The sequence below is a fragment of the Penicillium nucicola genome (genome assembly GCF_028828085.1).
Source record: "Penicillium nucicola strain IBT 29836 chromosome Unknown utg000002l, whole genome shotgun sequence".
NCBI classification, from domain to species: domain Eukaryota; kingdom Fungi; phylum Ascomycota; class Eurotiomycetes; order Eurotiales; family Aspergillaceae; genus Penicillium; species Penicillium nucicola.
The window spans coordinates 987,068-1,012,302 of NW_026643126.1; the positions used below are offsets into that span (position 1 = coordinate 987,068).

The following is a 25,235-nucleotide window of genomic DNA, read 5'->3' on the forward strand; positions in this document are numbered from 1 at the left end:
AAGGCCATCTGCATGGCTATATACAAACCACCGAACCAATCCCAACATCGAGGATACACCCTCCCATCTAAAGCCATGTCATGCACCAAATCCAACACCACGAATTGAGCCTGCCACCGTCCGATCGTTCAATAGTAATGATCAATAAATGAGAAGAGAGAGAGAGAGAGAGAGAGAGAGAGAGAGAAAGAAAGGAAAAACACCATGATGACATTCCTATAATCATATCAAGAATATAACTTCTCACGCAGGGGGAGAGAGAGATATCAAAAAGAAAGAAAGAAACGAACACCAAAATGAGAAAACAAAGCACTCAACCACCTCGCTCACCAAACTCCTTAGCCCACTCTTCATACTTCTTCAGCCCGTCAGGTGAGACACTAGGCCGGATAGAATAAAGACTGGACTCAAAGTCCTGGAAGATGATAGCTCTGATTTGATCCATTGGGGTGTAAAGGAGGGCTTCGCCTAGATTGCGGAGGGGGCCCATTGCAGCGTCTTTCGCCAGGGCTGTTATGTCCGAGCCTGAGAAACCTGGTTGTGGAGTTAGTTCTTTGTTCGGATTTGGAGTGATGGAAATGGGAACTATGGGGACACACCTTCTGTTACTTGGACCAGGACTTGGATATCTTCATCGCCAAGCTCATGGTGCTGATGGCTTATTAGTCTGCGAATTTGCTGTTCGCGGACGTGATGTTCTGGCAGAGGGATATACTGTCGACGAACGAAACGGCGACGAGCAGCTTCATCGATATCCCATGGCATATTGGTAGCAGCGAGGACAAGGACACGGCTAGCGTCGCCCTCCTTCTTTTCGCGGCTCGTTTGTTCACGGCCCGCGGCTGCGCGCTGAAGGTCAGACCATTGAACGAGAAATTCGGTCTTTGAGCGACGAGATGCCTCGTGTTCGGATCCGGATGATCGGGCAGAGAGGAGAGAGTCGATTTCATCAACGAAGATGATGGATGGAGCGAGGGCTTTGGCAAGGCCGAATAAGGCGCGCACGAGCTTCTCGCTTTCACCATGCCATTTGGATGTCAGGCTTGATGCGGAGACGGAGAAGAATGTTGACTTTGATTCTGTGGCTACTGCTCGTGCGAGCATTGTTTTGCCTGTGCCTGGGGGTCCGAATAAAAGCATTCCACGAGCTGGTTCTCGGAGGCCTGAGAAAAGGTCTGGTCGAAGGAATGGGTAGACCACTGCTTCTTTAAGTGCCTTTTTGGCAGGTTCTAATCCGGCTATATCTTCCCAATGCACTTCATCACCGCGCACCACGATGTCGTTTAGGATCTGCTTCGCTGATTGCGGATCCACGCCCTTGGGGAGCTTATTCATGATCTTGACCAGATCGTCATTCTCGTCGTCTTCATCCTCGGCCTCGTTTTCACTTGAATGAGTTGATGACTCTTGGTCACTAGAAGGTGGTGTTTCCCGCCGTTTGACTGGTGGAGGTTTCCGTCGTGTTGTACTTTCGCCATTTCTTGGAGAGATAGCCATCCGATTGACATCACGATGGAGATCATCACCGCTACCGGATGATGGAGAGGCACGAGCCATCGGAGCCATGCCAGGAATCCTAGGAGCAGACTTTGTTCGCTGCTTCTCGCTCGAATGTGCTTCGCGGTCCAGCCGGGGTGTCACCGTCCGGGAATTTTGCTCAGACCTGGATGTCTGAACTGGGTGACTTGACGGCTGAGAAGACCGTAAGGCCACAGGCTTAGGTTTGATAGATGGTTTGGGTGGTCCTCCGAAGTCTCCCGGATCCGGCATCGATGTGTGAGGAGGTATCTTTTGACGTTCAGATGGAGGCTGAGGGCGGCGTGGTGGAGGATGAGTAGGATGAGTAGGATGAGCAGGTTGAATAGGCTGGGTAGGCGGCTTAGGCGAAGACCGCTTCGGCGACGAAGTATGAGGCTCTCGCCAGTGAGCAGCAGGGATCCGGTCTCCAGTTGAATCTCGAGAGTTGCGAGACCTCGCCGTAGGCTCGTCCCCCGAACTCGATCTAGGTTCCAAATCTCGACGAACAGCATCGTTGACGGCGCTTTTTCTCGATGCCGCAGCTGCATCACTCACAGGTTTCTCACCCGATCCCGATGGCGAGCGATAGATATTACCCCATGCCAGACCAGCAGCCGTAGAAGCTGTAGGACGCGAGTCCTTCTTCTTCGACGCAATCTTCACTTTCTTGCCATTCTTCTTCCCATCAGTGCTGCGCAAAGTCGTCAACATCGGTTTCCGGCGCTCAGGGCTAGATCCGCGAGACTTGGTTTTGCCTGAAGAATTCGAGTTTACCCGCAGCGCCGGCATAGCAGTCGACGCCATAGCCGGACCAGGATCATCATAGACATGATACGACTCATGACTTTGTCGCATTGGCAGCGATGGGCGGCCGGGTATCGCAGCAGGCTTAGAAAGGTCGGTGTAGTCCACGGCAGGGATAGTTCCATCCCCGATCCAGCCGGGCGGGTTGGAAGACGGCGGCGGCATACTGGGGACGAACTTTCCCTTGACAAGAGTCGCCGGCTCCTTATTACCATTCGGCTTCCCCTCTGCCGACTCCTTCCTGCTTGCTCGGAGAGCGCCTAACAGATCGACCCGTTCTCGGCATTGGATCTCCAGCGCTCGGATGGAATCCTGCAGGGCTTTCTCGGTTTCGGACTTCGGGGTGTAATTCGACGGTAGTCGGCGGGCATTGTGATGGTAAATGGTCTCGAGAGCGGATCGCCAGGACCGCAGTGCTTCTTCTTCATTGTTCTGATGTAATGAGCATTTGACCGGGATCTAACCGCTAGCGTCCACTTACCTGGCCCTCAAAGTATACCGCGGTAGAGCATGCGAGGTAACACTCATCGTACGTCTTCTGCATAGAAGACGCAGGCCTTGGGCGCATCATTAGGGAATAAGCAGGCCCGCCCGCATCGAGGTCAAAGTGATGGAGTGGTAAACGATGATCTCCCGAAGGTGAGGGGGAGGAATTTTCGCGTGACGTCGTTTGGCAGTTACGCATGCGTCCAGAAATATTTAGACCTTCTCTCTCTTTTTTTTGTATGATATATGTATATATATATTAAAAAGATATCTCTAGATTCCCATCTATGGCAAAAAAATAAAACACTAGGGAACCCAGCCCTCATTCCAACGCCGGAAAGTGAAAAAAAAGGAGTCTCCCCGTTTTGGTTCCAAACTATACATTGCCAACGCTCTTCATTAGAAGTCCACATGCAGGTGTTCCTCTCAAATTGTATGACATCGACCTCGAATTATGTGCCCATGATATGATGGAAGGGCCCAATGGACCCAATGGTGCCCAGTAATATGCGAGAGGGGGTTTATTCGCTCAGTTCCTTGAAGTATGCCTTGGCCATCTCATATGATGTCCTGGAAACAGAGTTAGCACAATTACAGTTTGAAGATCAGCGACTTAAGTTGAACATACCAGCAAATTGCAGTGGAAGGCATTGTGGAAATGATACGAGGGCGCATACCGCGCAGGAATCCGGACCAGCCAAACCGGCGCTTGATAATGGCAGCGGCATTGAACAGACCCCGTGCAGATCGCACTTCCTCGCTCTCGGCCAAACCCCGAGTCTGGAGAAGGGTTTTCACAACGTCCAGAGGTGTGGTGATACCGGCTGCGAACGCACCGGCCAAACCACCGGCGATACAGTGGGTGAAGGGATCATAGTCTTGCTTGGGGTTCATGACCTTCGAAATTGACTCGTAGGCGACGAATTGGGTGGCTGTGAAGGGCACGGTCATGCATAGTGTGGTAGGGTAGGAGACGTAGAAGGCCTGGAGACCTTCGGTGCGATAGAGCGTCTTGGCGCATTGCGCGAGGGTCTTGTGAACGGAACCGTGGACCTGCATACGTTGCTTCATGACTATAAAGAAGTTAGCCGGTGTCAACTCCCGTCGAATCCAGGAAACTTACCATCGAAGGGGTTCATCAGCGCATCGCTGGCAATCGTGGCGGAGGCACCGCTCATAGCTATACCGCAAACCCGTTAGCTCCGCCTGATGGATCGGATTCTCAAAATCATCTTACCGGCAGCCAAGGGGTGGTGTCCATCATCAACGTTACCACCAGCCATCTCCTTCACAATTTCGTAGGTACCGAAGTAAACCGCGTGCGCCGGACCTATCGCGAATCAGCACTGACCTATGTAGAAATTCCCGGAAAATACACACCTGCGCCAACAACCACACTTGAAACACCCTTCCATAGCGTCCGCCAGCCCTCGACCCGGTAGATTGTGGAAACGGCATTGGTCAATCCCGTGTAGAGACCACCAGTTGAAGGGTTCAAAATTTGCATGCGAGTCTAAAGCCCAGGGCATCAGTGCTCAATTCTTCACGATAAGCTCACCAGTTCCGTCAATGAAACATACCTTGAGCAAGTCGACGGGGTACATAACAGAGTGTTCCTATTATCCGATCGGTCAGAATCCTCGCTATTTCCAGCGCTCCGGTGAACATACTGCTATTCCTGCGAAAGCACCAGCTAACATGTTCCGACCAAGGCCATAGTTAGACGGAAGGGCTTCATAGCTGAAAAAAAGAACACGTCGCGTTAGTCCAAGTCCCAAAATCACACTTCGCAGAATGTCACTAGACAAGCCAGGACCGAGCGCGCTCCGCAAAAAACGCTGTAGCCAATGCTGGATTCATCTCCCGGTCCATCAAGACCAGAAATATCTGTCGCAGCGCTGCTGGAGACAGGCCTGATCCCAGCTCCATCCGGGGAGAAAAAAGACGCCGGAGATGCACATACTCGAATTCCTGTCCGGGGATCTGATCGGGAGCCGCCATGGAGCTCCGCTAGCTCAAGTCGCAGCTACCGCAATTGAAGAAGGGGGGAGGTGGAGGGTGAGAGAAAAATGGGAGAGGAGATAGGCCAATGAAGAAAACCAGGATACGGGAGCGCACACGAACACCAACGGCAAAGTGAAGTTGAATCCAAGAGCAAAAAACTTGTTCCCCGGAGTTTCGGGGGATGAACACTTTTTGGAGTTTGCCCAGTTTGAACAAATTCGACGCTAGTCAAATTATTCAGGCCGACCTTCGCTAATTCCACTATTTTTCCCTGTATAAATCGTGAAATATTAGTACTGGCACAAAAGTCCCGGCAATCGGAATGGTCCACCTCCTACCATGTAATTTTTCTCTGATCTCTTCATTTCTCCAGGGCTCTTGCGAGATGGCTTATTCAGAATACCAGGCCAGACCTCCCAAGCAACAGATTACCCATACCGGGAAAGTACAGCCGTTCCTGGCTGCAGGCAGTTCCCCGGCGCTGTCTAATACCGTCACAATACAAGTCCGATACTTAGTCCGAGCCATCCGATGGCGGAGTTAAGGGGGTCAAGTATCTCACCGGTACCCTTTACCGTGTTTCATCACTCTATAGGTACCAGATCAGTACAAGAAAATTATCAATCAGATAAGACGCCCCTGCCCATCTCTCCTGGGACTATTTTTCGCCGGTGGAGCTAATTTCGATTTTTTAGATGGATTCCGTGGAAGCCTTCGAGAATGTTTGCTTCTCCGGATCTGCATCTCAGTTCCATCTGTCCGTAGGGCGATAATATATGGTATATGTGGACATTTCTGTCTCTTAGGGAGGTTAGTGTTCTTCATACATATGCTCTTCTCTTCTCTGCTACAAACTTGGGCTCGTTTCATCGGCTTGGAGACGTGCACGGAACACGCGACTTCCCACTGGGGCATGCCGAGGTCCGGCGCTACTTGCCGTGGACTAAACCACAGTCGGCTTGCCTAACAGATGTTTACTGTAACTCCGGGCCCCCCTAGTCTCTCGTAACAGAATTTGATGGCCACATGACTGAGAAGGAAGACAGGTCAGATAATCAAGGGGTAGTCAGGGTCTAGTGTTGCTATTGAGAATTTGAATGCTCCATCCCTGCTCAAATAGAAACAAGACCCCTGCGTTCCGTTAGTCGAATACCTTACAGGGAAGAATATGAGATGCGCGTGATAAGAACTTAATACTGTTATCTGTTTCCATAACCTTGAAGAAATCTCCCACTGCGCCCAAGCACCTAAAGCAAAGTAAACAGATGGCTGACATAAAAACAGACTAAACAAAGATGCTGGCAGGTCATTGCAGTAACGGAGAAGACAGAGGCCCGTGTCGGGTCCCGAGATATGGATGACAGGTTGCGTAACCGGTGTCAGGGCCAACACAAAGGGCCTGGCAATGATGGGGGTAGAAAGGATGCTTTACTCGCAAAAGAACAGGTGTCATTCACATCGTCAAGATATCGGCTGCAGTGATCTGCATGTGAGGGGGCTGAGTGGTGTTGATGGTTTACCATTCAACGTTGAAGGACCACACTCCTGGAGACATGTGAGTATTTGCAAGTTGTTGAAGATATTCGGACAACATACCGTTTTTCAGGTTCTCGGCGGTATCACTGAGCAAGATCACGCGTCGCTTGGTGCAGTAGGCGGTCTTGTCCAGGATATCAACCTTGAGTTCCGCTAGTTCAGACACAGGCTTCTCAAACATTTCACTGAGACTCTCAACAGCCATCTCCAGATCCTTTTGATTATCCTCGAAGATTTCTGTTAGATTATTGCGTGCAAGGTAGAATGCGAATGCATATGTCCACTTCAAGGTTTGACGGCACTGCTGCAGGGCTTGAGATGCTGTGTCTAAGAACTGGACCTCAATCCAGGACAGACCTGACGATGACTGTAGACTAGTCATCTTCTTCTCGGTCTTCAGGTAGAGATCCTTATCGAGCTTCGCAGACTGCTCATGGTTGGCGTATCGATTATAGTAATGTAGATAACGTTCCAAAGACGATCGTGATTTAGCTTGAGCACTGCGAGCATCTGAACCGGACTTTTCCTCGTATCGGTTGCAGTTGTACCAGCTGGTGCCGTGCTCAGACCAGAGACCCATACACATCCAGCAGAACTCATGTTTGCACTTCCGACAAGTCATGTGGTTGCATCCACCGTTCTTCTCAATGGTTGACACGCACCTCGGGCACTCTTTGGTGTTGGCCGAGATCCAGTTGGCAGTTTCGGAATCGTCTTCACATTTCTGTAGCCACATCTTGACTAGTGTGCAGGGCGTTGGTTGGTGGTCAGATAGAGAGCAGCCAAAGCAAAACTCGTGCTTGCAGAAACAGTGTACTGTCGGTACAATACGACGAAGATCGCGGTTCTTGACTCCGCAATCAACGGCATATTTGCAGTTTGGTGCTGGACACCACCTGAGATTTTCTTTGTCGTCAACGTACGTCCGTGTCAGGAGCTCGCGATACCTGTATCCAGCAACGCATTAGCACGATCAGTCATTTCACCCGAAAGAGAAAAGCACTCACCTTTCTTTCAGGTCATCCGTGACAAGAAGATTTAACGACTTTGAGTCCACGATCCGATTGCAGCCATCACCCGGGCACTGTATACGAGCTGCTTCGCCTTCTTCCTTGATTTTTTGTCCCAGATAGTGCCGATAACAATCAACACAGAACCGGTGTCCACAACGCATGGCGTAGGTCTCTAGATCATCGCCATCCTCACAGCAAATGTCACACATGAAGCCCGGGACCGTCTCCGTCTTAGCAGTGCCTTCAAATGTGGTCCCCAGCCCAGCATCCTCTAACGTCGACTCCGGGTGTTCCATGTACGACTCAATCAACTTCTCTTTGTTCCATCGTCCGAACCGCAACAGAATCGCCGCCGACTCTGGGGGCAGCCCGAGGATGGCGCACACCTCGTTGACCTGACCCAGCTGTTCATTTTCGATATCGGGAGGATCGAGGACCTTGAACTCGACTTCATAGGGTTTCCGTTTGTGTCCGAAGATGTCCTTGTCGTCAGAGAATCCAGCGTCAAGATCCCCAAAATCTGTTCATCCCAGGTTAGCAGGTGAATCCGTCATCACGACCCGACGGTGAATCTAGGGGCGGGGGAGCGAACCTTCTCCTAAGCTGTCGTTGTCGCTTCCCTGCATGTCAAAGTCATCCTGGCTCGAGACATCGCTCATGAAGTCGTCGTCGGAGTCCATGCTCGCGGTAGTGGTCGCGGGCGTCGCAAGATCCCTCTTCTTCTGACTTGCAGAACTGGCGGGGCTCGCCCTGGTATCGGTGGTCTCTGTTGCAGCAGAACTGTGTTTGGACAAGGCCGGTCGGTCGGATGATGTGGCGTGTCGGGGGCCGTGGGCCTTGGTGGCGGCTTTTGGCAGAGGGTCGTTATCAACCTCAGCCGCCTTTCGTTTCCGCGTGATGGGAGGCGTGATGTCGAAACGGCACAGTTGCCGAGGGGGGTTAAAGGGGAGAAGAGAAGAGTCACGTCACTAAAATTGGGAGAGTTGGTGGGGAAGATAGAGCTCGGCCGGGGGGGGGGGGGGGACCTACTGGAACTTGGAATTCACCTCTTTTGTCATGTTTTACATCTTTTAGAGAGATTCAGCAAACGTGTCTACTACTATTTTATAAGCAGAATCAAAGGGATCTCTGCCCTTTCTGCCCTTGCCTTTGAGGTGTTTTGGGGGCTCTGACTCAGGTTTTTGCCTTGTGCTAGGCTGCATGGCCCCATCGGGGATCTAGAAGTACTAGTTGCTCCTCTTTTATTGGTCTAGGGGTTGCCTATTTTCAGACGATCAGCCTCTGGATTATGAATTAACAGTCATAAAAGCAGGGAGATTGGTAAAATCTCTCTGTAACAGTATCACCTTCAAGGTTAGAGCAAACCACATCAGCATTGACCTCAACGCTATGAGAATTCACCAGATAGAAGACAAGAGCCTAGATTCTCACCCAATTCCAAGGTCGCCCCGAAAGAAGCCAACAGTTCCACCTCAACAAGGGGGCTTACAGTATAGTTTGTCAGACCTCGAAATAGGGCTGACCATATCTACCCGCAACTTCGGGCCTCCCTAACGTTTCTTTCACATCAACATGGCCGATGCATTGGATTCGGCCATTCTTTACCAGGCAGAAGATCGCATTTTTCTCTTGGACATTCCATACTCGATCGCCCTTGCTCAAGGGGATAGAGTTCCCACAGAGTCTGAGCACCCGACAGAAGAATGGAGCTTTAAGACAGAGAACAATCGACAAAAAAAACAGCTTCTATCTTGTTCTCCCGCCAAAGATCCATTTCCATCGACTGAGCCAAAAACCCCAAGCGCACGCGCCAAAGTGCTCGAGAGCACTCCTTTCTCTGAAAGACGGTTTCACTCAGAATGGATACTGCCCCTCGTGAAGCATTCCCTGGAAACTATTAGGGCGGGCATCGAGCATGATAGATGGTGTTTGACCAGAGCAGTGCCATATGAGGAGGTCCACGAACATGGGGTGCCAGAACAGCCTCCACGCAAACGACGGAAATGGCATGATTCTACATCTTTGCAATCCGGACCCGATGGCCATGCTATCAAAATCAATGAACCGCCCATGATTCTATCATCAGCCGCACCGAATATATTCGAGTCACTCTCGGAGCTGAAGATAGCGAAAAATCCGTCATCAGAAGCCGTAACGATCCAAATTGGAACATCCCATGAGACCACAAATGTATACTCGGTGCCACCAGAGTCCAGTTTCATACTAGGTGAATTACCCATCTTCAAGGGATCCGAATATCATGCTGCGTATGAAGCCCCCATTCCTGGGCTTTTACAGAAATTCAATCTTATCCTGATGGATCCGCCCTGGCCAAACCGATCTGTTCGGCGAAGCGGCCACTATACAACAAATCACTACTCTGAGATGGAAATCCTCACCCAGGGAATGCGAGAAATTCTACAAACACACTCGTGTAGCCATGAGGATATGACACAGGAGTCGGCAGAGAGCCAGAACGGACCCCATATTCAAAGCCAGCAATCTATTGCTGCTATCTGGATAACCAATGCGGAAAAGTCGCGAAAAGCTGCTTATCATGCCATGGGGGGTGCGGGATTCGATGTCTGCGAGGAATGGATCTGGGTCAAGACTACACAGAGTGGCCAGCCAATTTCAGCGCTAGATGGTCTGTGGCGGAAGCCGTATGAAATTCTTGTCATTGGAAAACGCAGTCCAGATTATAAAAGAGCTGCCTCCCCAGCGCACCAAACAGATGATCTGACAGCTGTGAGTGAAGCTATTGCTACGAGACGAGTCATCGCCGCGGTCCCAGACCTGCATTCTCGCAAACCCAACCTCAAGAGCATTTTTGAGAAGATCTTCTTCTCCAATGGGACTTCCCGGGAGACGTATACTGCTCTCGAGGTATTTGCCCGAAACTTGACCGCTGGTTGGTGGGCATGTGGGAATGAGACCCTCAAGTTCAATGCCCGCGAGTGCTGGGTTGATGATACAACCACAAATTGGACTCTGGAATAGCGTATACCTCACCATACGTTATAGTTGATATTTATGCGAGCTTATTGTCATTGTATTCATACACATACACTTTTTCAAAGTGGCTCAGCTGTCCCGCCGCCAATATTCCTGCTGTACATAAACGCATTGGAGGGCTTTCAGACCCAATGTGGTCAACTTTTTACAACTACATTATTAATCTTCTCAAATTCACTATCATCTGAACGATTATCAAACGATAAACTACAATCAGAACTAGAAGGAACCAAATCACTTCAACTGCTCCGTTTACTTCGAAATTTGAACTTTCGTCCCTTTCCGCATCACCAAAAAGTGTTCAAGAAGACTGGTGCTTTGTGATCGTCTCCCCTGTTCTACACCCTCGTGATATAGTGTTCTCCTAAGATAAGTGGAATGTGAATACATCCCTGCAAAACAGCCACTGGACTAGATCAAAGTCAAAGATCATGTGGCGGAACATTTCCGTGGCTGACAAAGTGATCTAATTTTTAAGCCAATAAGTGAGGACGAACGGAGAGAACTACAGCAGAGAACTTATATAACTATTACCTATAACGATATCAAACAAGATCTCGAATGTTTTCGATCTTTCTCCCCACACTGGGCCACGTGGAATCCCCCCTAAGCTAACGCAAACTAATTAAGCGCGATTACGACTGATAACTTACTTGCCGTGGAAAACTTCCACCGATTCCAAAGTCAACAATGGCACAAGACTGTGAAGACCCGGTCCCTCGTCCAGAGAATGACCATACCAAGCGCCCGAAATGTTTCAATAGCACTTTCCAAGAATGCCTCTTCGTTTTAACAGCCACCATGGCCATCGGTCAACAATCGTTCTTCCAAGGCTGCATTGTCGGAGTGACAGCATCAATCGGAAAAGACTTGAACATGAACTCAGCTGAGATCACCTGGATCAACGCCGGTGCTTCGTACGTACCTCCTCTTCCAGTCATTGAATCCATCCACTCCCCGCATAACGATATAGCAAACCCCACCACCCATGCGATTCATACTTGTAGAAAGACACAACAACTTACACATCCAACCCACCAAGCTAACACCCCAAACCAGTCTAAGCAGCGGCGCCTTCCTCCTCTCATTCGGCAAACTAGCCGACATGTTCGGCCGCAAGACCCTCTTCACAATAGGCATGGCCGGCTTCACCCTCTCACTACTAATAGCCGGCTTTGCCACAAACGCAATCTACATGGATGTCTTCAGCGGCGTGATAGGCCTCTTTGCCGCTGCCGTCGTGCCACCAGCAGTAGGCACCCTCGGGGCCGTCTACGAGAAGCCCTCGAAGAGAAAGAACCGCGCGTTTGCTTGCTTCAGCGCGGGGAATCCGCTGGGGTTCGTGGGCGGGATGATTATCTCTGGTGTGGCCAGTCATGAGTATAACTGGCGGGCGTCGTTTTGGGCGCTTGCTGTTGTTTATGCTATCTTTACGGTGCTTACTGTTTGGACGGTTCCGCCGGATGGGTTTGCCAGGACGCCTGTTAGTCTTGAGGCGTTGAAGAGGTTTGACTTGTTGGGGACTGGGTTGATCATTGTTGGGTTTGCGTGTTTTTCGAGTTCGCTTTCGTATGTATTTCTTGTTGCTTGGGTTGGACTTTGCTGATGGGTTCTGCTTTAGGTTGGCTGGTGATGCACCGGATGGCTGGAGGACGGGCTATGTGCTCGGCTTGTTCATTGTGGGATTCTTCTTGCTGGTTGCCTTTTTGTATTGGCAGTCTATTGCTGAAAACCCGCTGATGCCACTCTGGGTTTGGAAAGATCGCAATTTCTCATTGGTATGTGTAGCTTTGACGCATTTCATACTGACTCTGGGGAAAGCTGACTCTCTCCAGCTCATGGCAACATTCTGTCTCGGATTCATGGGCTTCTCCGCCGTTACATTTTACCTATCCCTCTACCTCCAAAACGTCAAACAGCAAACAGCTCTCGAAATCACAGTCAAGCTCCTCCCGATGGTGGTCAGCGGCGTACTCGTCAATGTCATCTGCGGCCTGGTCCTTCATCGCGTCAGCAACAAAGTTTTAACGGCAATCGGGGCACTGGCATATACTGCCTCCTTCTTGATTCTGAGTTTCATGAAGGAAGACACGACATACTGGGCATTTATCTTCCCGGCTTTGGTTCTTGTTGTTGTCGGTGCTGATATTCAGTTCAACGTTACGAATGTGCGTCCTTCCCATGCCATACCATACCTCCCCTTTCTATACCTGATGTGTCTGGTTGCTAACTCTCAACTAGATGTATGTAATGTCCTCCCTGCCACCATCCCAGCAATCCATCGCAGGAGGGATCTTCAACACAGTCAGCAAACTGTGCAACAATCTCGGTCTTGGTATTGCTACTTCTGTGGAATCATCCATCGTTGACAAGATGACTGCTTCGACGCCTGCTATCCAGCCTTATCTTGCTGTATATTGGTATGCGGCTGCGGCTGCGGGTCTTTCATTGTTTCTGGTGCCGTTCTTGACTCTTGGGACGCAGGGTAATACCGAGTCACAGGAGAACGAGGGGCTTACGAGTGAGATCGCGGGCGAGAAGATGCCTAGTGTCCATTCTACGGATTTGCCTATTGTTGGGACTCTGGACCCCGGTATCTCACCTGTCGTTGACATTGTAGAACATAAGATATAGGTGTACGATATGATTGAGACTGCTGGAGGGATAAAGGATACCATTTACCAGGGATAACAGAGTACAAACATAGCCATCTGAATAATATCCTTCCTGGCATATTCTCCAGCATCTGGCATCAACGTCAATATCGTGAGATCATAAAGCTAGTCTCCTTCAACACACCGTCCCAGCTTACCACATGGGCCCGCGGACCACCTGGACAGGGAAAGAAATACGAGCAACAATATCAAGCCCACAACGCCATCCCCAAAGTCCCACTACGACCCCTGAGCCTAATCCTAATCGAAAAGCGGCCCAAGACTAACAAGACTAAACCTCAGATCCGGGTTCCCCCCCTGAGCCTCCATCTCCAAAAACCGCCGAACCCCAAGCCCAAGCGCCTTCTCGGACAACGCATCCTCCCCATCCCCGAGAACGCCTCTAGCGAGCGGGCCCTTCCTGCGCCCATCCAACTCCCACAGCGTCCCATCCTCCCCCTTGACAAACGCCACAAAATGCAAATCAACATCGTCCCCGGCCTCAGGCGCTGCCGTATCCCCCAGCTTCGCCGCATCCGCATGCGCACTCTCCAGCGCCTTGGACTCGTACAGTAAATCTGCACGCTGCACGGGCTCCAGACCCTCCGCGTCCCGAAGCAGGCCATCCAAGTCCGAGCCGGAGATGATATGCTTCTTCGACTCACCGTTGGAAACGGCGTGTAAGAGGCCGATCAGGCCGCAGGCGTTGCGGATCGTTTGCTTGAACCATGTTACTGGTTCGTCGGGGCCAGAGCCTGTGTAGTCTGGTCGTGTTGCGTCTTCGGTTTGGCGGGAGGTTTCGTAGGTTTTGGAGACGGGGAAGACTAGGAGGAGGGCGTGGGAGGGGCGTGGGACGAAGGCTAGCAGGTCTGGCTCGTCGATTGAGAAGACGTCGGTGAAGCCTATGGTTTTGGGGAGGCCTAGTTGGTGGACTAGGTGGGACATTACTTCTGGGTTATTTTCTATATCGAGATTTGGTTAGTTGGGTGGAAAGGTTGTTTGAACTAGTTTGGTTGGTGGGAGGAGAGCTCTGGCGCTGGAGCTGGAGCTGACTGGAGGGGCCGCGGGGAGCTTGGACTGGAACTTGGATGGGGCTTACCGAGGGGCACAAAGGCCTTTTGGGTATGTGGGACGTCGACATTCATTGTGGATGTGTTGATATTCTGGAAGAACCGAGTTGGTGGAAGAAGAGCAGATCTGAGAGTTGGAGTGGTGGTTGCGGGGGTTGGATTTGGGGGCCAAGCCCAGTCTCATGCAGGCATAGTTTATTCATCCTGCATGCTGCAGCCTAACGAGATTAATGCTAGGTTAGATTAATTCTTCAATAACCTTATACATAGATGAATTGGCTCGAAATTGAGTCTCTTCCATGTCTTTCATCTTTTTGATCCACATGAACAATGGCCTGAGGACACCCCAGTCCCATCTCAAAACATATATCAGACCTCTCCTCCTCTCCCTCTCTCTCCTTATCTTCTCCTCCCACTGATCTCTTTGCATTTCTAAGCATTATCCCCTGAACGGAATTTCTCCGGAGCAGACTCCACTTCCAGCCAAACCCCGAGACTTGGAACGTCTCGTACTCACCGTACAAAGACCACGCTAATGACTTATGGTGGCGTCGCGGCACAAAGCATTGTATAACCAAGACACGCTAGCCCTAGCACCAGCTATCTGAATCAAACATCGACCTTTGCAACACAGAGTCATCCGACAAGACCTGCTTCATCGACTCCATCGACCGTCTGGCAGTGATAGACAGTAAACTGGAGACCTAATTTCGGAGCCCCCCTACCCAGTGGATCAATGAACAGCACGAACAGCACAAATCAAGTTAGCCACAACGTTGCAGACTAGTGGCAAACCCCCTGTTTTCCATGCATGCCCACCACAAACTCTACTGAAGCCCGAAAAGCCAACCGATTTCTGGTCCAGATGCGCCAGATGTCCCCGATTCCCAGGTTTCCAGGTTTCCACTCCCGACAGCTGTCAAGCCATTACCCACCTGTCAGCGAGACCGAATACGGCAGTCCGTATGTTCGGTACGTGGTATTTCCCGGCTTCGGAGATGAAGCGGCTCCCCAATGATCATCTCTTGGTCGATCGCAACGTGGTGGGCTTAGTATCTTACACACTAGGAATACGCCATGTGAAATTCTCCTCTTTCCCCCCCCCTAAGCATTCTAGATTTCTGCATCCTTTTTTCCTGCAGATGGATCCTTCTTAAAATCCTTCCCCCCCCACACCCTCTCTCTCGAACATACATGTCTTTAGATTAACATTAATATGGATGATGAACTTCGGCGGAAAACCGCGGTTCAGACCGTGGCCGCGGTCTTCTTGCCTATCGCTGCTATTTCGGTCATGCTGCGCTGTTATGTGCGAGGATGGATTGTGAAAGCATTCGGATGGGATGATGCGGCAATGGTTCTTGCAATGGTATGTTCATATTCAGTTTCATTTTCATGTTCATGTTCATGTTCTCTCACTCCCAAAAACCAAAACAAAAACTGGTTTTGATATGGAAAAAGTCAATGACGCTATACTAACATCGCCCGCCCACAGTTATTCTACGCCATGTTCTGTGGAACAATGATTGGAGGCACATTATATGGAACAGGATACAGATTTACTTCTCTGGAGCCTCACAATGCAGTCACAGCGATGGAATTTTGGTGGCTCTGTGAGATTGCCTATTGTTTCGCCTCGATCTTCTGCAAGATCTCCGTCTGTCTATTCTTAATGCGCATCACCATCAAGCGCGTTCATATTTGGACTCTCTATACCGTCATGGTTCTGACCGTCATTGCTGGATTGGTCTTTATGTTCTTGATGCTTCTGCAGTGCAAGCCATTGACATACTTCTGGACTCGGGCGTTCCAGGACCCCTCTATCCCGGGCTACTGCATCAATATCGATATCATCATCGCCATGACATATGTTTACAGTGGATTTTCCGCATTCTGTGATTTCACCGTTGGAATCTTGCCCATTTTCCTGGTGCACAAGTTGCACATGAAGAGGCAGACCAAGGTCGCCGTGATGGGTATTTTGAGTATGGCTTGCATGTATGTTCTACTCTCCTGCATTAAACCTGGGTGTCCAAATAAGCTAACAAAACACTCCAGTGCCTCCTGTGCAGTCATTGTTCGCATTCCATTTGTGAAGACCTTCGCTGAAGCAGATTTCCTCTGTACGTCACCATCGTCACCCTCATCCCACCCCCTCAACAACCCACTAACAAATTCTAGACGCAACAATCGAAATCGCAATTTGGTCCAACATCGAAGCAGGCCTAGGAATCACAGCCGGAAGTCTCGCCACACTCCGCCCCCTCCTGCGAGTCTGGATGGGCTCCAACTCAGACGCAGACTATTCAAGCGGGTTCCCAGGGGCGCGCTCACGCTCTGCATCACGCCAACTAGGCGCCAAAGACCGGGCCTTTCCTCTAGGCTCGCTAGATGACAACACACAGTCGCGACTGAGACCGGATAAGCTTGCTGTCACGGTCACGACGATTAAGAGCCAGCGCGATCTTGATGGCGGCTCTTTGAGTCCCAGTTCTTCGGAGGAGAGGCTGACTATTGATCGGCCGTCGCCGAGGTTGAATGGCGATATTGGGTTGGGCATTCATCGTACTTTTGAAGTTACGCAGACTAGTACCGACAGCGAGGAGATTGAGCGCCGGGCTAGAGCGTATGTATAACTTATGGTAATGAGCAAAATGTATATTTACACTTAATAATTTTATTTAACGTCAACGTTATGGATTTGCATGTAGAGTGCGAAGTGGTAAGTTATGTACACCAATGTGAGGATGAGACGGATTTAGACGGTAACTTATTTATCAAATCAAATCTATTCGTTCAATCATGGGAGTATTTGATCTATTGGCCAGGCTGCTTCCCTTGCTTCAAAGGCTCAAAGATATCAGTCCACAACTCACTTGCCTCACCGAGGAAATAAGTTAAATCAACATCTGCCAGACTGGCATTCTCATCCCCAGCCATCCCCTCAAGCTGGGAAATCAAGTTCTCCAAACCAAACGCCTTACCCGTAGCCTGCGTAGTCCCAGCCTCAAGCATGACATTAACCACATGAACATGGAAATGATAGTAAGTCGGTTGATCTAGCAAAGTCAGCCACACTGCAAGTTCCCCAACAGAAAGAACAAGAGAAGAAAGAAGCAAAAACTCACAATGAACATAAAGCTTCAACATATCCCTCTCAACACCAGGATACATCCTCACAGTCCCATCAAGCACCCTCTCCCTCAAATACTTCAACCAAGGAACCATCCCCTTCCTCAAATCCCTCAAAGACCAAATATCCCTCCTCTGCACCAACGCCAGCAAATGCAACGACCCCATCGTCTCCCGATCCCAATTCAAATCCGGCAACATCAAAAACCCATCCTCCGCCCCGCCAGCACCACCCTCATCTCTCAAAACAACATCCTCCTGCTCCGTCCGGCCCTCCAGAATATTAAACACCCAGTTCAAGCGGCCCTCCTCGCGCTTCGCGCGCATGTAGGGCTGGACGTGGGATTTGTAGATCTCCGGCGTTTCGGTTACCAGGCGGAGTTGCTGGTCGCTGTACTTCTTGATGTGGCTGGATGTGCAGGGCCAGATGAGGTTTAGTTTGAGGTCATTGCTGGTGCTGGTGGTGCTGTTGGTCCTGGCTGTTGTTGAGGAGGCGAGATACCATCGGTAGATGTCGTTGTCGCCTAGGTTCTTGACGCGCGAGATTGCGCTGTGGAAGGCGCGAATTGTGTCGAGGGATTCGGTTGGGAAGGCTGTGCGTTCGGCTGTTAGGATGCCTTGTTCGTTGTTTATTGTTCCGAGGAGGGAGATGCGTCTGCCGGCTTGGTCTGGGGTATGTTAGCTTTTTTTTTTATATTGCATTGCGGGGAGGAGGAGGGGGGGGGGGGGGGGGGAGGGGGGAAGAAAGGACCTTGTCGAAGGAGTTTTGTTACTTGGAATTGGGAGATCAGGGCCTCTGGGGCTGGAGTAGGAGTGTCCATATTTGCGTATTGTGTAAGTTATTGGATAGAGTTGGGGGGAAGTGTGTGGTTCAGTGGAATTCAGAAGCTTTATCGGAGGGGCGGTCAAGCTTATCTCGATGTCTAGTACATTGATGAAGATTCCCTCAATTGGAAAAATACAGAGTCCGAGAGAATCGGAGAGGGCCATTGAGTGAATTGACATGATTTACGAAATCAGATTCCCCCGAATGTGGGAAGAGATCTGAAGGCCCTTTCGCACGCATATCGACTTCCAAATCAACACTCGACATCCAAGAACTATAAGCCCTCAATTCTCCAAAACCCAAAACCAAAAAAAAAATAGCTTATATGCAAACCAACCTAAAAGTCGAGACCAAAACGCCATAATAACCTAGCTTCTCAAGCAACAGCCTCTTTCCCATTCACTGGAGCCGGTGTACCATGCATCTAACCACAGATAGTCAGTAAAGAAATCAAAGAAACCAAAAGTGAAGACAAGAAAGAACATACAGCTTCAGCAAACTGCAACCATTCCTCAACACCCTTGACAAAAGTATCATCCGCCGCAGGAAGAGCCTCATGACCCCATACTACAACGCCCTCAAAAGTACCATTCATCTCTAAAATCTTGACCGGTTCCTCGGGTTCAACTTCGACGACTTCATCATCATTGGGGACTTGTTGGCTAGAGGGTAATGTGCGCTCAGTTGGGGTTGCGATTATACCTAGATGGAGGGCAACAGACCCGGTTAGTCCCTGGTGCACCAGCAAGACCAGTAGAAAGCTCTCGCTTGTCCTACCTCGATATCCGTCTGGAAGGGCAACGCGGCGGCCTCGGAGTTTGCGGCCGCGGAAATATGAAGTCTGGGTGTTGTCTGCGTAACGGGATGGTTAGCTCAATACGGTTCATTTCGTGTTCGTATTCGCGACTTTTGCTTCATGGTATGCTTTTGGTGGCTGTGACCTGGACCGTTTACCTTTTTCGTCTGTCGCGGGTGCCCAGTAGCGATCCAATGTATCAATGGCTCCATCGTGGTGGATTTTGCAGGGGATTATGTTCGGTGTGTATTTCGGGATAGAGATGTCTTTCTGAGACGATGCGTCTGCTTTGATGCAGGGCTGGATGGCGTACATGTCTGGCATCGTGTGTCGCGCCAGGATTGGCGATGGAGATGGAGGGGTTGGGGTGAGTTCGGTGGGTATTTATACTCTATTGTCGAAATCTGAATACTCCGATAGTGAGTTGTACTATCCAGGCTGGGATTTGGGGTTGAGGGGTGTTTGAGGATGGTAAGTCGGAAATGTTCGAAGCGCGTCGCGTTGCCGCGTTAAGTGGAAATCCGACTCGGGTTGACAGCACAACCATAATAGTTTGCAGGCGTATTTATACTCCATTGTTCTATGAAGATGATTGATTGTCTTAAATAGTGATCAAACGTAAAGAATAAATTCAATTGGATGCAATTCGGGGTATACATATACAAAGTATCTATGTCTCAACCATCTCGCCATCAGCGCTTGCGAGTAGTCTTCTTCTTCTTCTTTTTCTTCTTCTCTCCATCGCCCTTCTCCCGATTATCCGCAAGCATGCGAGCAGGCCATTTCTTCAAATGCTCCCGCTCAAAGGCATCCTTCTCACGTCGATAAAGAGCCATCGTAGCCCGAGCATCCTCCACACTAGAATGCGCTCCATCCTGAATCTTCAATCCCAAGAACTCCTCTGCCAACATCTTCAGACGAGGAGAGCCACCGCCAGCAATCTTTCGATACGGCGGGTGCTTGCTGGTGTCCCGGATGTCACGCTTAGAGTGACTGAGGAGAAGCGCGTCCAGATCATTGCTGACAGCGTGGCCAACGAGGATGCGGTCTTTCATGATCTCCGCCACCTCCTTCTGCACATGTTCGAAAGTCCGAGCTTCGATCATGTGTTTCGGGGCAATGCCGCTGACGTGGGTGCGCCAGTCTGTGACCATCTCCTTGGGCCGCACGTAGGAATCGTATACTTGGTCGCCGTTGAAATTGACCACGCTGACGCGGGCCAGTACGGAGTCATGGTCTGGGTTTGGTCCGACGCCTACCATTTCGCAATCCATGGCGACATATTTTCCTAGTTCGGCGCTGTTTCAAATTAGCATAGGGCTCTGGTGTAGATTGTGTACTAAGCGGAGACGACACTTACGCCGGCGAACGACCTTCATTCTCTTTTCCGGTCCGGGAACTGATCTTGGCCTCAACGGGTGCTCCTGCGTTGGACTTTCTCCGAGTAGGCGAAGCCGGGGTTTTCGACTCCGTAGCCAGCTCTGTTCTCTCTGACATTCTCTTGCGCTTGAGTGGTAGCTTCTCTCGAGTTGTGGGCTTTTCTGTCTTGCGTTTCTTCACGGTGGCATCTCCGTCGCGATCGGTGGACTTGCGTTTGACGGTAGTTGGATCCTTCTTCAATGTTGCCTGCAGCTTCTTCCAATTACTGGAGAGACTGGTCTTGTCCATGGTGACAATGCTGCATGGAGGAAGTTGGGAAGATAAAAAGGCGATAAGCAAGTAAATTTTCGGGACCCACTCTTTTTTTATCTCCCGATAGAGTCCAGTCATCCGATCTATAAGACTCCAGCTAACACTACAATGGCTTTTACTGGGGGGATGAATGGTAATAAAAACAATATTGATCTATATAGGACGCAATATATGTCCAAATGCACGCGCTTTTAGAGGGAATATGCAGCAGAATTATTCGTACCCAGTCTTGAAGTCCTTCGCAGTCCACTTCTCGGTCACCTGTCTCCTGGCCTTGCGGGCCTGCGTGATAGGTGTGCGAGACTCAAGCTTACCCTGAACAATTAATGTTCGGAATCGGTCATCCAACAGGTTACCCTCGGGCTTCAGAAGTCTTAGCGAATCCTGAAGTTCGTCGGGAAGCACCAGCTCCAATCGCTTCTCAGGCGCCCTAATGATTTGTTAGTAGAAAATAAGAGTAGAACGGGGGAAATAAAAACATACGCCTTCTTGCCACCGAAAGTCTTTCGGCGGAGAACAGTCTCATCACCCTCCTCGGAATCATCAGCATCAGACTGGTTCTCACGCTCAAGTTCCCGTTGCTTGACCTGCTCAGCGATCTTGGCAATATGCTCGGCCTGTGCATCTCTCTTGATCATGGCAGCCTCCCACTTGGCCTTCCGCTCTGCTTCCTTGCGACGATTGACCTTGTTACGTTGCGTCTTGGATTTGCGCTCGGGGCGCTTCTTGTTCAACCACTCGGGCTTCTCAAACTCGCTTTCGAAGCCCTCCCAGGCGCTCTCATCGTCCGACTTGACTTCGCCGTCATCGTTGCGAGCCTCCTCGATCTTACGTTGCTTCTCAGCCTCCTTGGCCTCTTCCGCGACTCTCTTCTTCTCAGCCTCAACGGCCTCGGCACCATGTGTCTCCAAGAGCTTATCCCAGTCCTCGAACACAGGGTTGTAACTCGTTCCGGCGTGTGGCGTCTTGACGGCAGGAATGCGCTTTCCGTTGGCAGCGAGCGAGATAGGAGCGTGCTTTAGTGTGACGGGCTCCACCTTGGCCTTGGGCTTGGTGAGGAAATCAAAGCGAGGATCATCGTAGGTGGTGCTGGGCTCGGCTTCCTCCGCCCAGGGATCGTAGATCTCAGTCGCAGTCTTCTGTTCGGGGTTGTTGTCCTTTGCCACTTGCTTCAAGCGCAAGTAGTCCTTGCGGCTGACCCAATCGTTCTTGACTTTCTTCGTCTTCGGCTCAATAACTCCATCAGTAATGTTGGGGTTGACACGCTTGCGACCGTCCAATGCTGGGATCATAGACCGCTGAGCGAGGATCTCATCGGCCTTGAGAGCCTTATGTTTCTTAGCGTAGGACTTGCGCACGTCTTCGGATCCGGTAGTGTCGAGTGTGAAAAGTTCATCGGAAGGCTTCTCAGACACAAGGCCACTAGGAGAAGATGTAAGTACACTTGTTCGGTCAAGGGACGAGAATTATTGGCCTACCCTTTGATCTCTGCATCCTTCAGGTCGCGCAAACCCTGCTGAACCTCGGTGACATCGACGTTCTTGCGCCACGCCTTCTTGCCCTTACGGGAAGATTGCTTGAATTGCTGAGGGGCATCCACAGAGGTCGACATTGTGGAAACAAATAGTTGACGGTGAAATACCAAAATCGGCTTATCTTTTTTTCTTCCCAAAAAAATCTGGGTCTGCTTATCTCAGCACACGCGGGGGCGGCTATCACGTTAAGCGCGCTAAACTGCAAACTCGCATCTCTTCCGCTTTGAGCTGTCACCACTCGAACTTCTCAATCGCCAGAGGGTCGTCAATTTTCCATCTTCCTGGTGGTGTTCTTGATATTTCACTTTTATTCATTGGCCGACTCTGCGCAGAGCGCGATCGCCCGCTATGCCTGTTGTCAAAGGAGGTGTCTGGTAAGTGCGCTCTGCAACCTGTCCGCGAACTTCTCTAACGCGTCTCCAGGACCAATATCGAAGATGAAGTGCTTCGTGCAGCTGTACGTCTTTCTATTTTAATACGCCATCATCGGTTACCTACGGTATATGGGGCAAAAACTGACACGATCGCAGGTATCGAAATATGGTCTGAACCAGTGGGCTCGAGTGTCCTCGTTGCTCGCGCGGAAAACACCCAAGCAATGCAAGGCGCGCTGGATCGAATGGCTGGACCCCGGTATTCGCAAGGTTGAGTGGTCGCGAGAAGAGGATGAGAAGCTCTTGCACCTTGCGAAGCTGATGCCCACGCAATGGCGTACGATCGCACCCATCGTTGGGCGCACCGCGACACAATGTCTTGAACGCTACCAAAAACTTCTGGATGAGGCTGAATCTCGTGAGAACGATGAGCTTGGTCTAGGAGGACCCGGCGAAGAGAGCGCTGCTCCCAGCGCGGATGATGTCCGTCGTCTACGGTATGTCTATTTTACCCACCTCTCCTATATGTTGCTGATCATTTTAGCCCCGGTGAACTTGACCCCGACCCGGAATCCAAGCCTGCTCGCCCCGATACAATCGATTTGGACGAAGATGAGAAGGAGATGCTGAGCGAAGCCCGTGCTCGTCTCGCCAACACACAGGGTAAAAAGGCCAAGCGAAAGGCCAGAGAGCGCCAATTGGAAGAGTCCCGTCGACTTGCAGTCCTGCAGAAGCGTCGCGAACTGAAGCATGCCGGTATCAATGTCAAGGTTGTCACACGGAAGCCCGGCCAGATGGATTACAATGCAGACATTCCCTTTGAAAAGCCCGCCGCTCCTGGATTTTACGACACAATAAATGAACAGAGCCAGAATGAGCGTGAGCGAGAGGCATTTGATCCTCGGAAGCAGCAGCTCGCCAACAAGCGAAAGGGCGACCAAGACGATGATGCGGAGCGCAAGAAGCGCAAGAATGATAAAAACAGTGCTACAGCTGCTTCAGCTGCAGCCGCGCGTGCAGGCCAAATGCAAAAGATCCGCGAAGCAGAGCAGAGCAGCAAGCGACGAGGCTTGAACTTACCTGCGCCTCAGGTCAGCGAAAGCGAGATGGAGGATATCATTAAGATGGGAATGGCCGGTGACAAGGCCAGCCGAATGAGCGCCGACGAAGAAACAACTCGGGGTCTCATTGGTAACTACTCGGGCATTGTTGGAGGAACTCCGATTAGAACCCCCCGCGCTGCTCCGGAGGAGGATCACATCGCCAACGAAATCAAGAATATTCGGGCTTTGACCGAGACGCAGTCTTCTCTTCTGGGTGGAGACAATACACCTCTTCACGAGGGTGGCTCATCAACTGGCTTTGATGGGATCGCCCCTCGGCGACAGGATATTGTCACTCCTAATCCCATGGCTACACCATTCCGCCAAGCGAACGGTATGGGTGCCACGCCCATGCCAGGTGGCATTGGTGCTACACCTTTGCGCACACCTCGAGACCACTTTGCCCTCAACAAGGAGGGAGAGGGTGCACAACTTGTTGGAAGCACACCTCGCGATATCAGAAACCACGAGAATCTCACACGCCAACAGATGCGGAGCAAGCTGGCTTCGCTTCCTAAGCCCAGGGAGACCGAGTGGGATTTGGAAGAGCTTCCATCTGAGACCGCTGAGTCCGGTGCGGCTATGGAACTCAGTGAAGAGGATGCTGCTGAGCGTGACCGCAGAGAGCGGGAGGCAAAGGAAGTGGCCGCAAAAGCTGAATTCAAGCGCCAGTCACAAGTTTATCAGCGTGGCTTGCCTCGGCCGGCCGTTCTGGATTTGAACGCCCTGATGAAGCGTGCTTCTAGTGCCGGCGATAGCATTGAAGTATTAATCGCCAACGAAGCCGCCATCTTGATTGCACACGATTCTCGCAAATTCCCTCTTCCCAATGCGAAGGTCGAAGGCAAGGCACCGAAGCTGGGCCAATTAGACGACCGCTTCTTGGCCGCAGCGCGGGCTTCTATTGCCGCTGAGATTGCCTCTACCCAAGCACAGCAGTCGGAATGGCAAGAGAAGTTCGACGATGGCTGGTCAACAGTCCGCGCCGGCTCTCTTCCGGGTCTTGAAAACTACGATGACGAGGAAGATGATGACTTTAAGGAAGAGCAAAAGATGATCGGACTCTTTGACAACGTCGAACAAACCCTTATCGAGACCGCCGATCGTGGAAACAAGCTTGAAAAGAAATTATCTCTGCACTACGGCGGATACCAGAACCGTGCTAAGACGCTGCGCTCGAAGATTCTCGAGGCCAACGTTGCGTTGCCCAAGGCCACTGATGACCTGGACTCTTTCCGCACACTCCAGATCTCTGAAGAGTCAGCCGTATCTCGACGACTCGAAAAACTCCGTGCGGATGTCTCATTTGTCATGCGCCGCGAGCGTGAAGCCCAGGACCTTTACAAGACCCGCAAAGATGAGCTGGATGAGCTTGTTGCTGGCACGGCTGCAGTAAATGGCTGGCATTAGGGCCGGCATTTCTTTTTATTTTCGCATCATGACCTCATATATCTTACCCTGTTGTACAATTACCATTGCTGTCTAATTTGACGAACTACGGTCATTTGCCGAAAATCTGTCACACCTCTCTGTAGTCTTGTTGCAAGCAAGGTATCATCGCTATAGATATAGAAAGCCCAGAACATAAGTTGCTTATAACCTAACATTCATCTCCCTCCCAAAACCCCCTCTACTCAGCCTTAATACCCACCGCATCAAGAGGTGTAACCCTAACCG

General features: G+C 50.7%; 12 protein-coding genes across 12 annotated transcripts; 4 read left to right on the forward strand and 8 right to left on the reverse strand.

The window, feature by feature from the left end:
• Window positions 1-313: 313 nt before the first annotated feature.
• Window positions 314-2,893, reverse strand: N7511_002124 (uncharacterized protein; the record flags this gene model as incomplete). The annotated part of the gene is made up of 3 exons (XM_057124549.1): window positions 314-534; window positions 600-2,754; window positions 2,804-2,893. 3 exons carry the CDS (start codon window positions 2,891-2,893, stop codon window positions 314-316), a joined length of 2,466 nt encoding a protein of 821 aa, XP_056986708.1.
• A 436-nt stretch (window positions 2,894-3,329) lies between these two features.
• Window positions 3,330-4,809, reverse strand: mrsA (putative mitochondrial carrier protein; the record flags this gene model as incomplete). The annotated part of the gene is made up of 8 exons (XM_057124550.1): window positions 3,330-3,378; window positions 3,437-3,881; window positions 3,932-3,988; window positions 4,046-4,138; window positions 4,189-4,321; window positions 4,389-4,424; window positions 4,479-4,548; window positions 4,772-4,809. 8 exons carry the CDS (start codon window positions 4,807-4,809, stop codon window positions 3,330-3,332), a joined length of 921 nt encoding a protein of 306 aa, XP_056986709.1.
• A 1,519-nt stretch (window positions 4,810-6,328) lies between these two features.
• On the reverse strand, window positions 6,329-8,041 carry N7511_002126 (uncharacterized protein; the record flags this gene model as incomplete). Its single annotated transcript, XM_057124551.1, has 4 exons — window positions 6,329-6,357; window positions 6,409-7,295; window positions 7,356-7,881; window positions 7,954-8,041. 4 exons carry the CDS (start codon window positions 8,039-8,041, stop codon window positions 6,329-6,331), a joined length of 1,530 nt encoding a protein of 509 aa, XP_056986710.1.
• Window positions 8,042-8,933: 892 nt separating this feature from the next.
• Window positions 8,934-10,361, forward strand: N7511_002127 (MT-A70 family; the record flags this gene model as incomplete). Its single annotated transcript, XM_057124552.1, has 1 exon — window positions 8,934-10,361. The coding sequence occupies one exon, from the start codon at window positions 8,934-8,936 to the stop codon at window positions 10,359-10,361; it is 1,428 nt and encodes a 475-aa protein (XP_056986711.1).
• Window positions 10,362-11,066: 705 nt separating this feature from the next.
• Window positions 11,067-13,010, forward strand: N7511_002128 (uncharacterized protein; the record flags this gene model as incomplete). Its single annotated transcript, XM_057124553.1, has 5 exons — window positions 11,067-11,293; window positions 11,436-11,945; window positions 11,998-12,154; window positions 12,212-12,544; window positions 12,618-13,010. 5 exons carry the CDS (start codon window positions 11,067-11,069, stop codon window positions 13,008-13,010), a joined length of 1,620 nt encoding a protein of 539 aa, XP_056986712.1.
• A 281-nt stretch (window positions 13,011-13,291) lies between these two features.
• N7511_002129 (ubiquitin carboxyl-terminal hydrolase) lies at window positions 13,292-14,175 on the reverse strand (the record flags this gene model as incomplete). Its single annotated transcript, XM_057124554.1, has 2 exons — window positions 13,292-13,992; window positions 14,130-14,175. The coding sequence occupies 2 exons, from the start codon at window positions 14,173-14,175 to the stop codon at window positions 13,292-13,294; spliced, it is 747 nt and encodes a 248-aa protein (XP_056986713.1).
• A 1,141-nt stretch (window positions 14,176-15,316) lies between these two features.
• N7511_002130 (uncharacterized protein) lies at window positions 15,317-16,736 on the forward strand (the record flags this gene model as incomplete). Its single annotated transcript, XM_057124555.1, has 4 exons — window positions 15,317-15,469; window positions 15,596-16,098; window positions 16,159-16,223; window positions 16,282-16,736. 4 exons carry the CDS (start codon window positions 15,317-15,319, stop codon window positions 16,734-16,736), a joined length of 1,176 nt encoding a protein of 391 aa, XP_056986714.1.
• Window positions 16,737-16,917: 181 nt separating this feature from the next.
• Window positions 16,918-18,053, reverse strand: N7511_002131 (putative mRNA decapping hydrolase; the record flags this gene model as incomplete). The annotated part of the gene is made up of 3 exons (XM_057124556.1): window positions 16,918-17,159; window positions 17,229-17,900; window positions 17,984-18,053. 3 exons carry the CDS (start codon window positions 18,051-18,053, stop codon window positions 16,918-16,920), a joined length of 984 nt encoding a protein of 327 aa, XP_056986715.1.
• Window positions 18,054-18,434: 381 nt separating this feature from the next.
• Window positions 18,435-19,178, reverse strand: N7511_002132 (ribonuclease H2 subunit C; the record flags this gene model as incomplete). Its single annotated transcript, XM_057124557.1, has 3 exons — window positions 18,435-18,482; window positions 18,546-18,910; window positions 19,013-19,178. The coding sequence occupies 3 exons, from the start codon at window positions 19,176-19,178 to the stop codon at window positions 18,435-18,437; spliced, it is 579 nt and encodes a 192-aa protein (XP_056986716.1).
• A 368-nt stretch (window positions 19,179-19,546) lies between these two features.
• On the reverse strand, window positions 19,547-20,522 carry rex4 (putative 3'-5' exonuclease; the record flags this gene model as incomplete). Its single annotated transcript, XM_057124558.1, has 2 exons — window positions 19,547-20,153; window positions 20,215-20,522. 2 exons carry the CDS (start codon window positions 20,520-20,522, stop codon window positions 19,547-19,549), a joined length of 915 nt encoding a protein of 304 aa, XP_056986717.1.
• Window positions 20,523-20,759: 237 nt separating this feature from the next.
• N7511_002134 (ribosome biogenesis protein NOP53) lies at window positions 20,760-22,158 on the reverse strand (the record flags this gene model as incomplete). Its single annotated transcript, XM_057124559.1, has 3 exons — window positions 20,760-20,976; window positions 21,030-21,968; window positions 22,025-22,158. 3 exons carry the CDS (start codon window positions 22,156-22,158, stop codon window positions 20,760-20,762), a joined length of 1,290 nt encoding a protein of 429 aa, XP_056986718.1.
• Window positions 22,159-22,429: 271 nt separating this feature from the next.
• Window positions 22,430-24,968, forward strand: cef1 (putative cell division control protein (Cdc5); the record flags this gene model as incomplete). Its single annotated transcript, XM_057124560.1, has 4 exons — window positions 22,430-22,455; window positions 22,505-22,538; window positions 22,612-22,952; window positions 23,000-24,968. 4 exons carry the CDS (start codon window positions 22,430-22,432, stop codon window positions 24,966-24,968), a joined length of 2,370 nt encoding a protein of 789 aa, XP_056986719.1.
• Window positions 24,969-25,235: the final 267 nt, after the last annotated feature.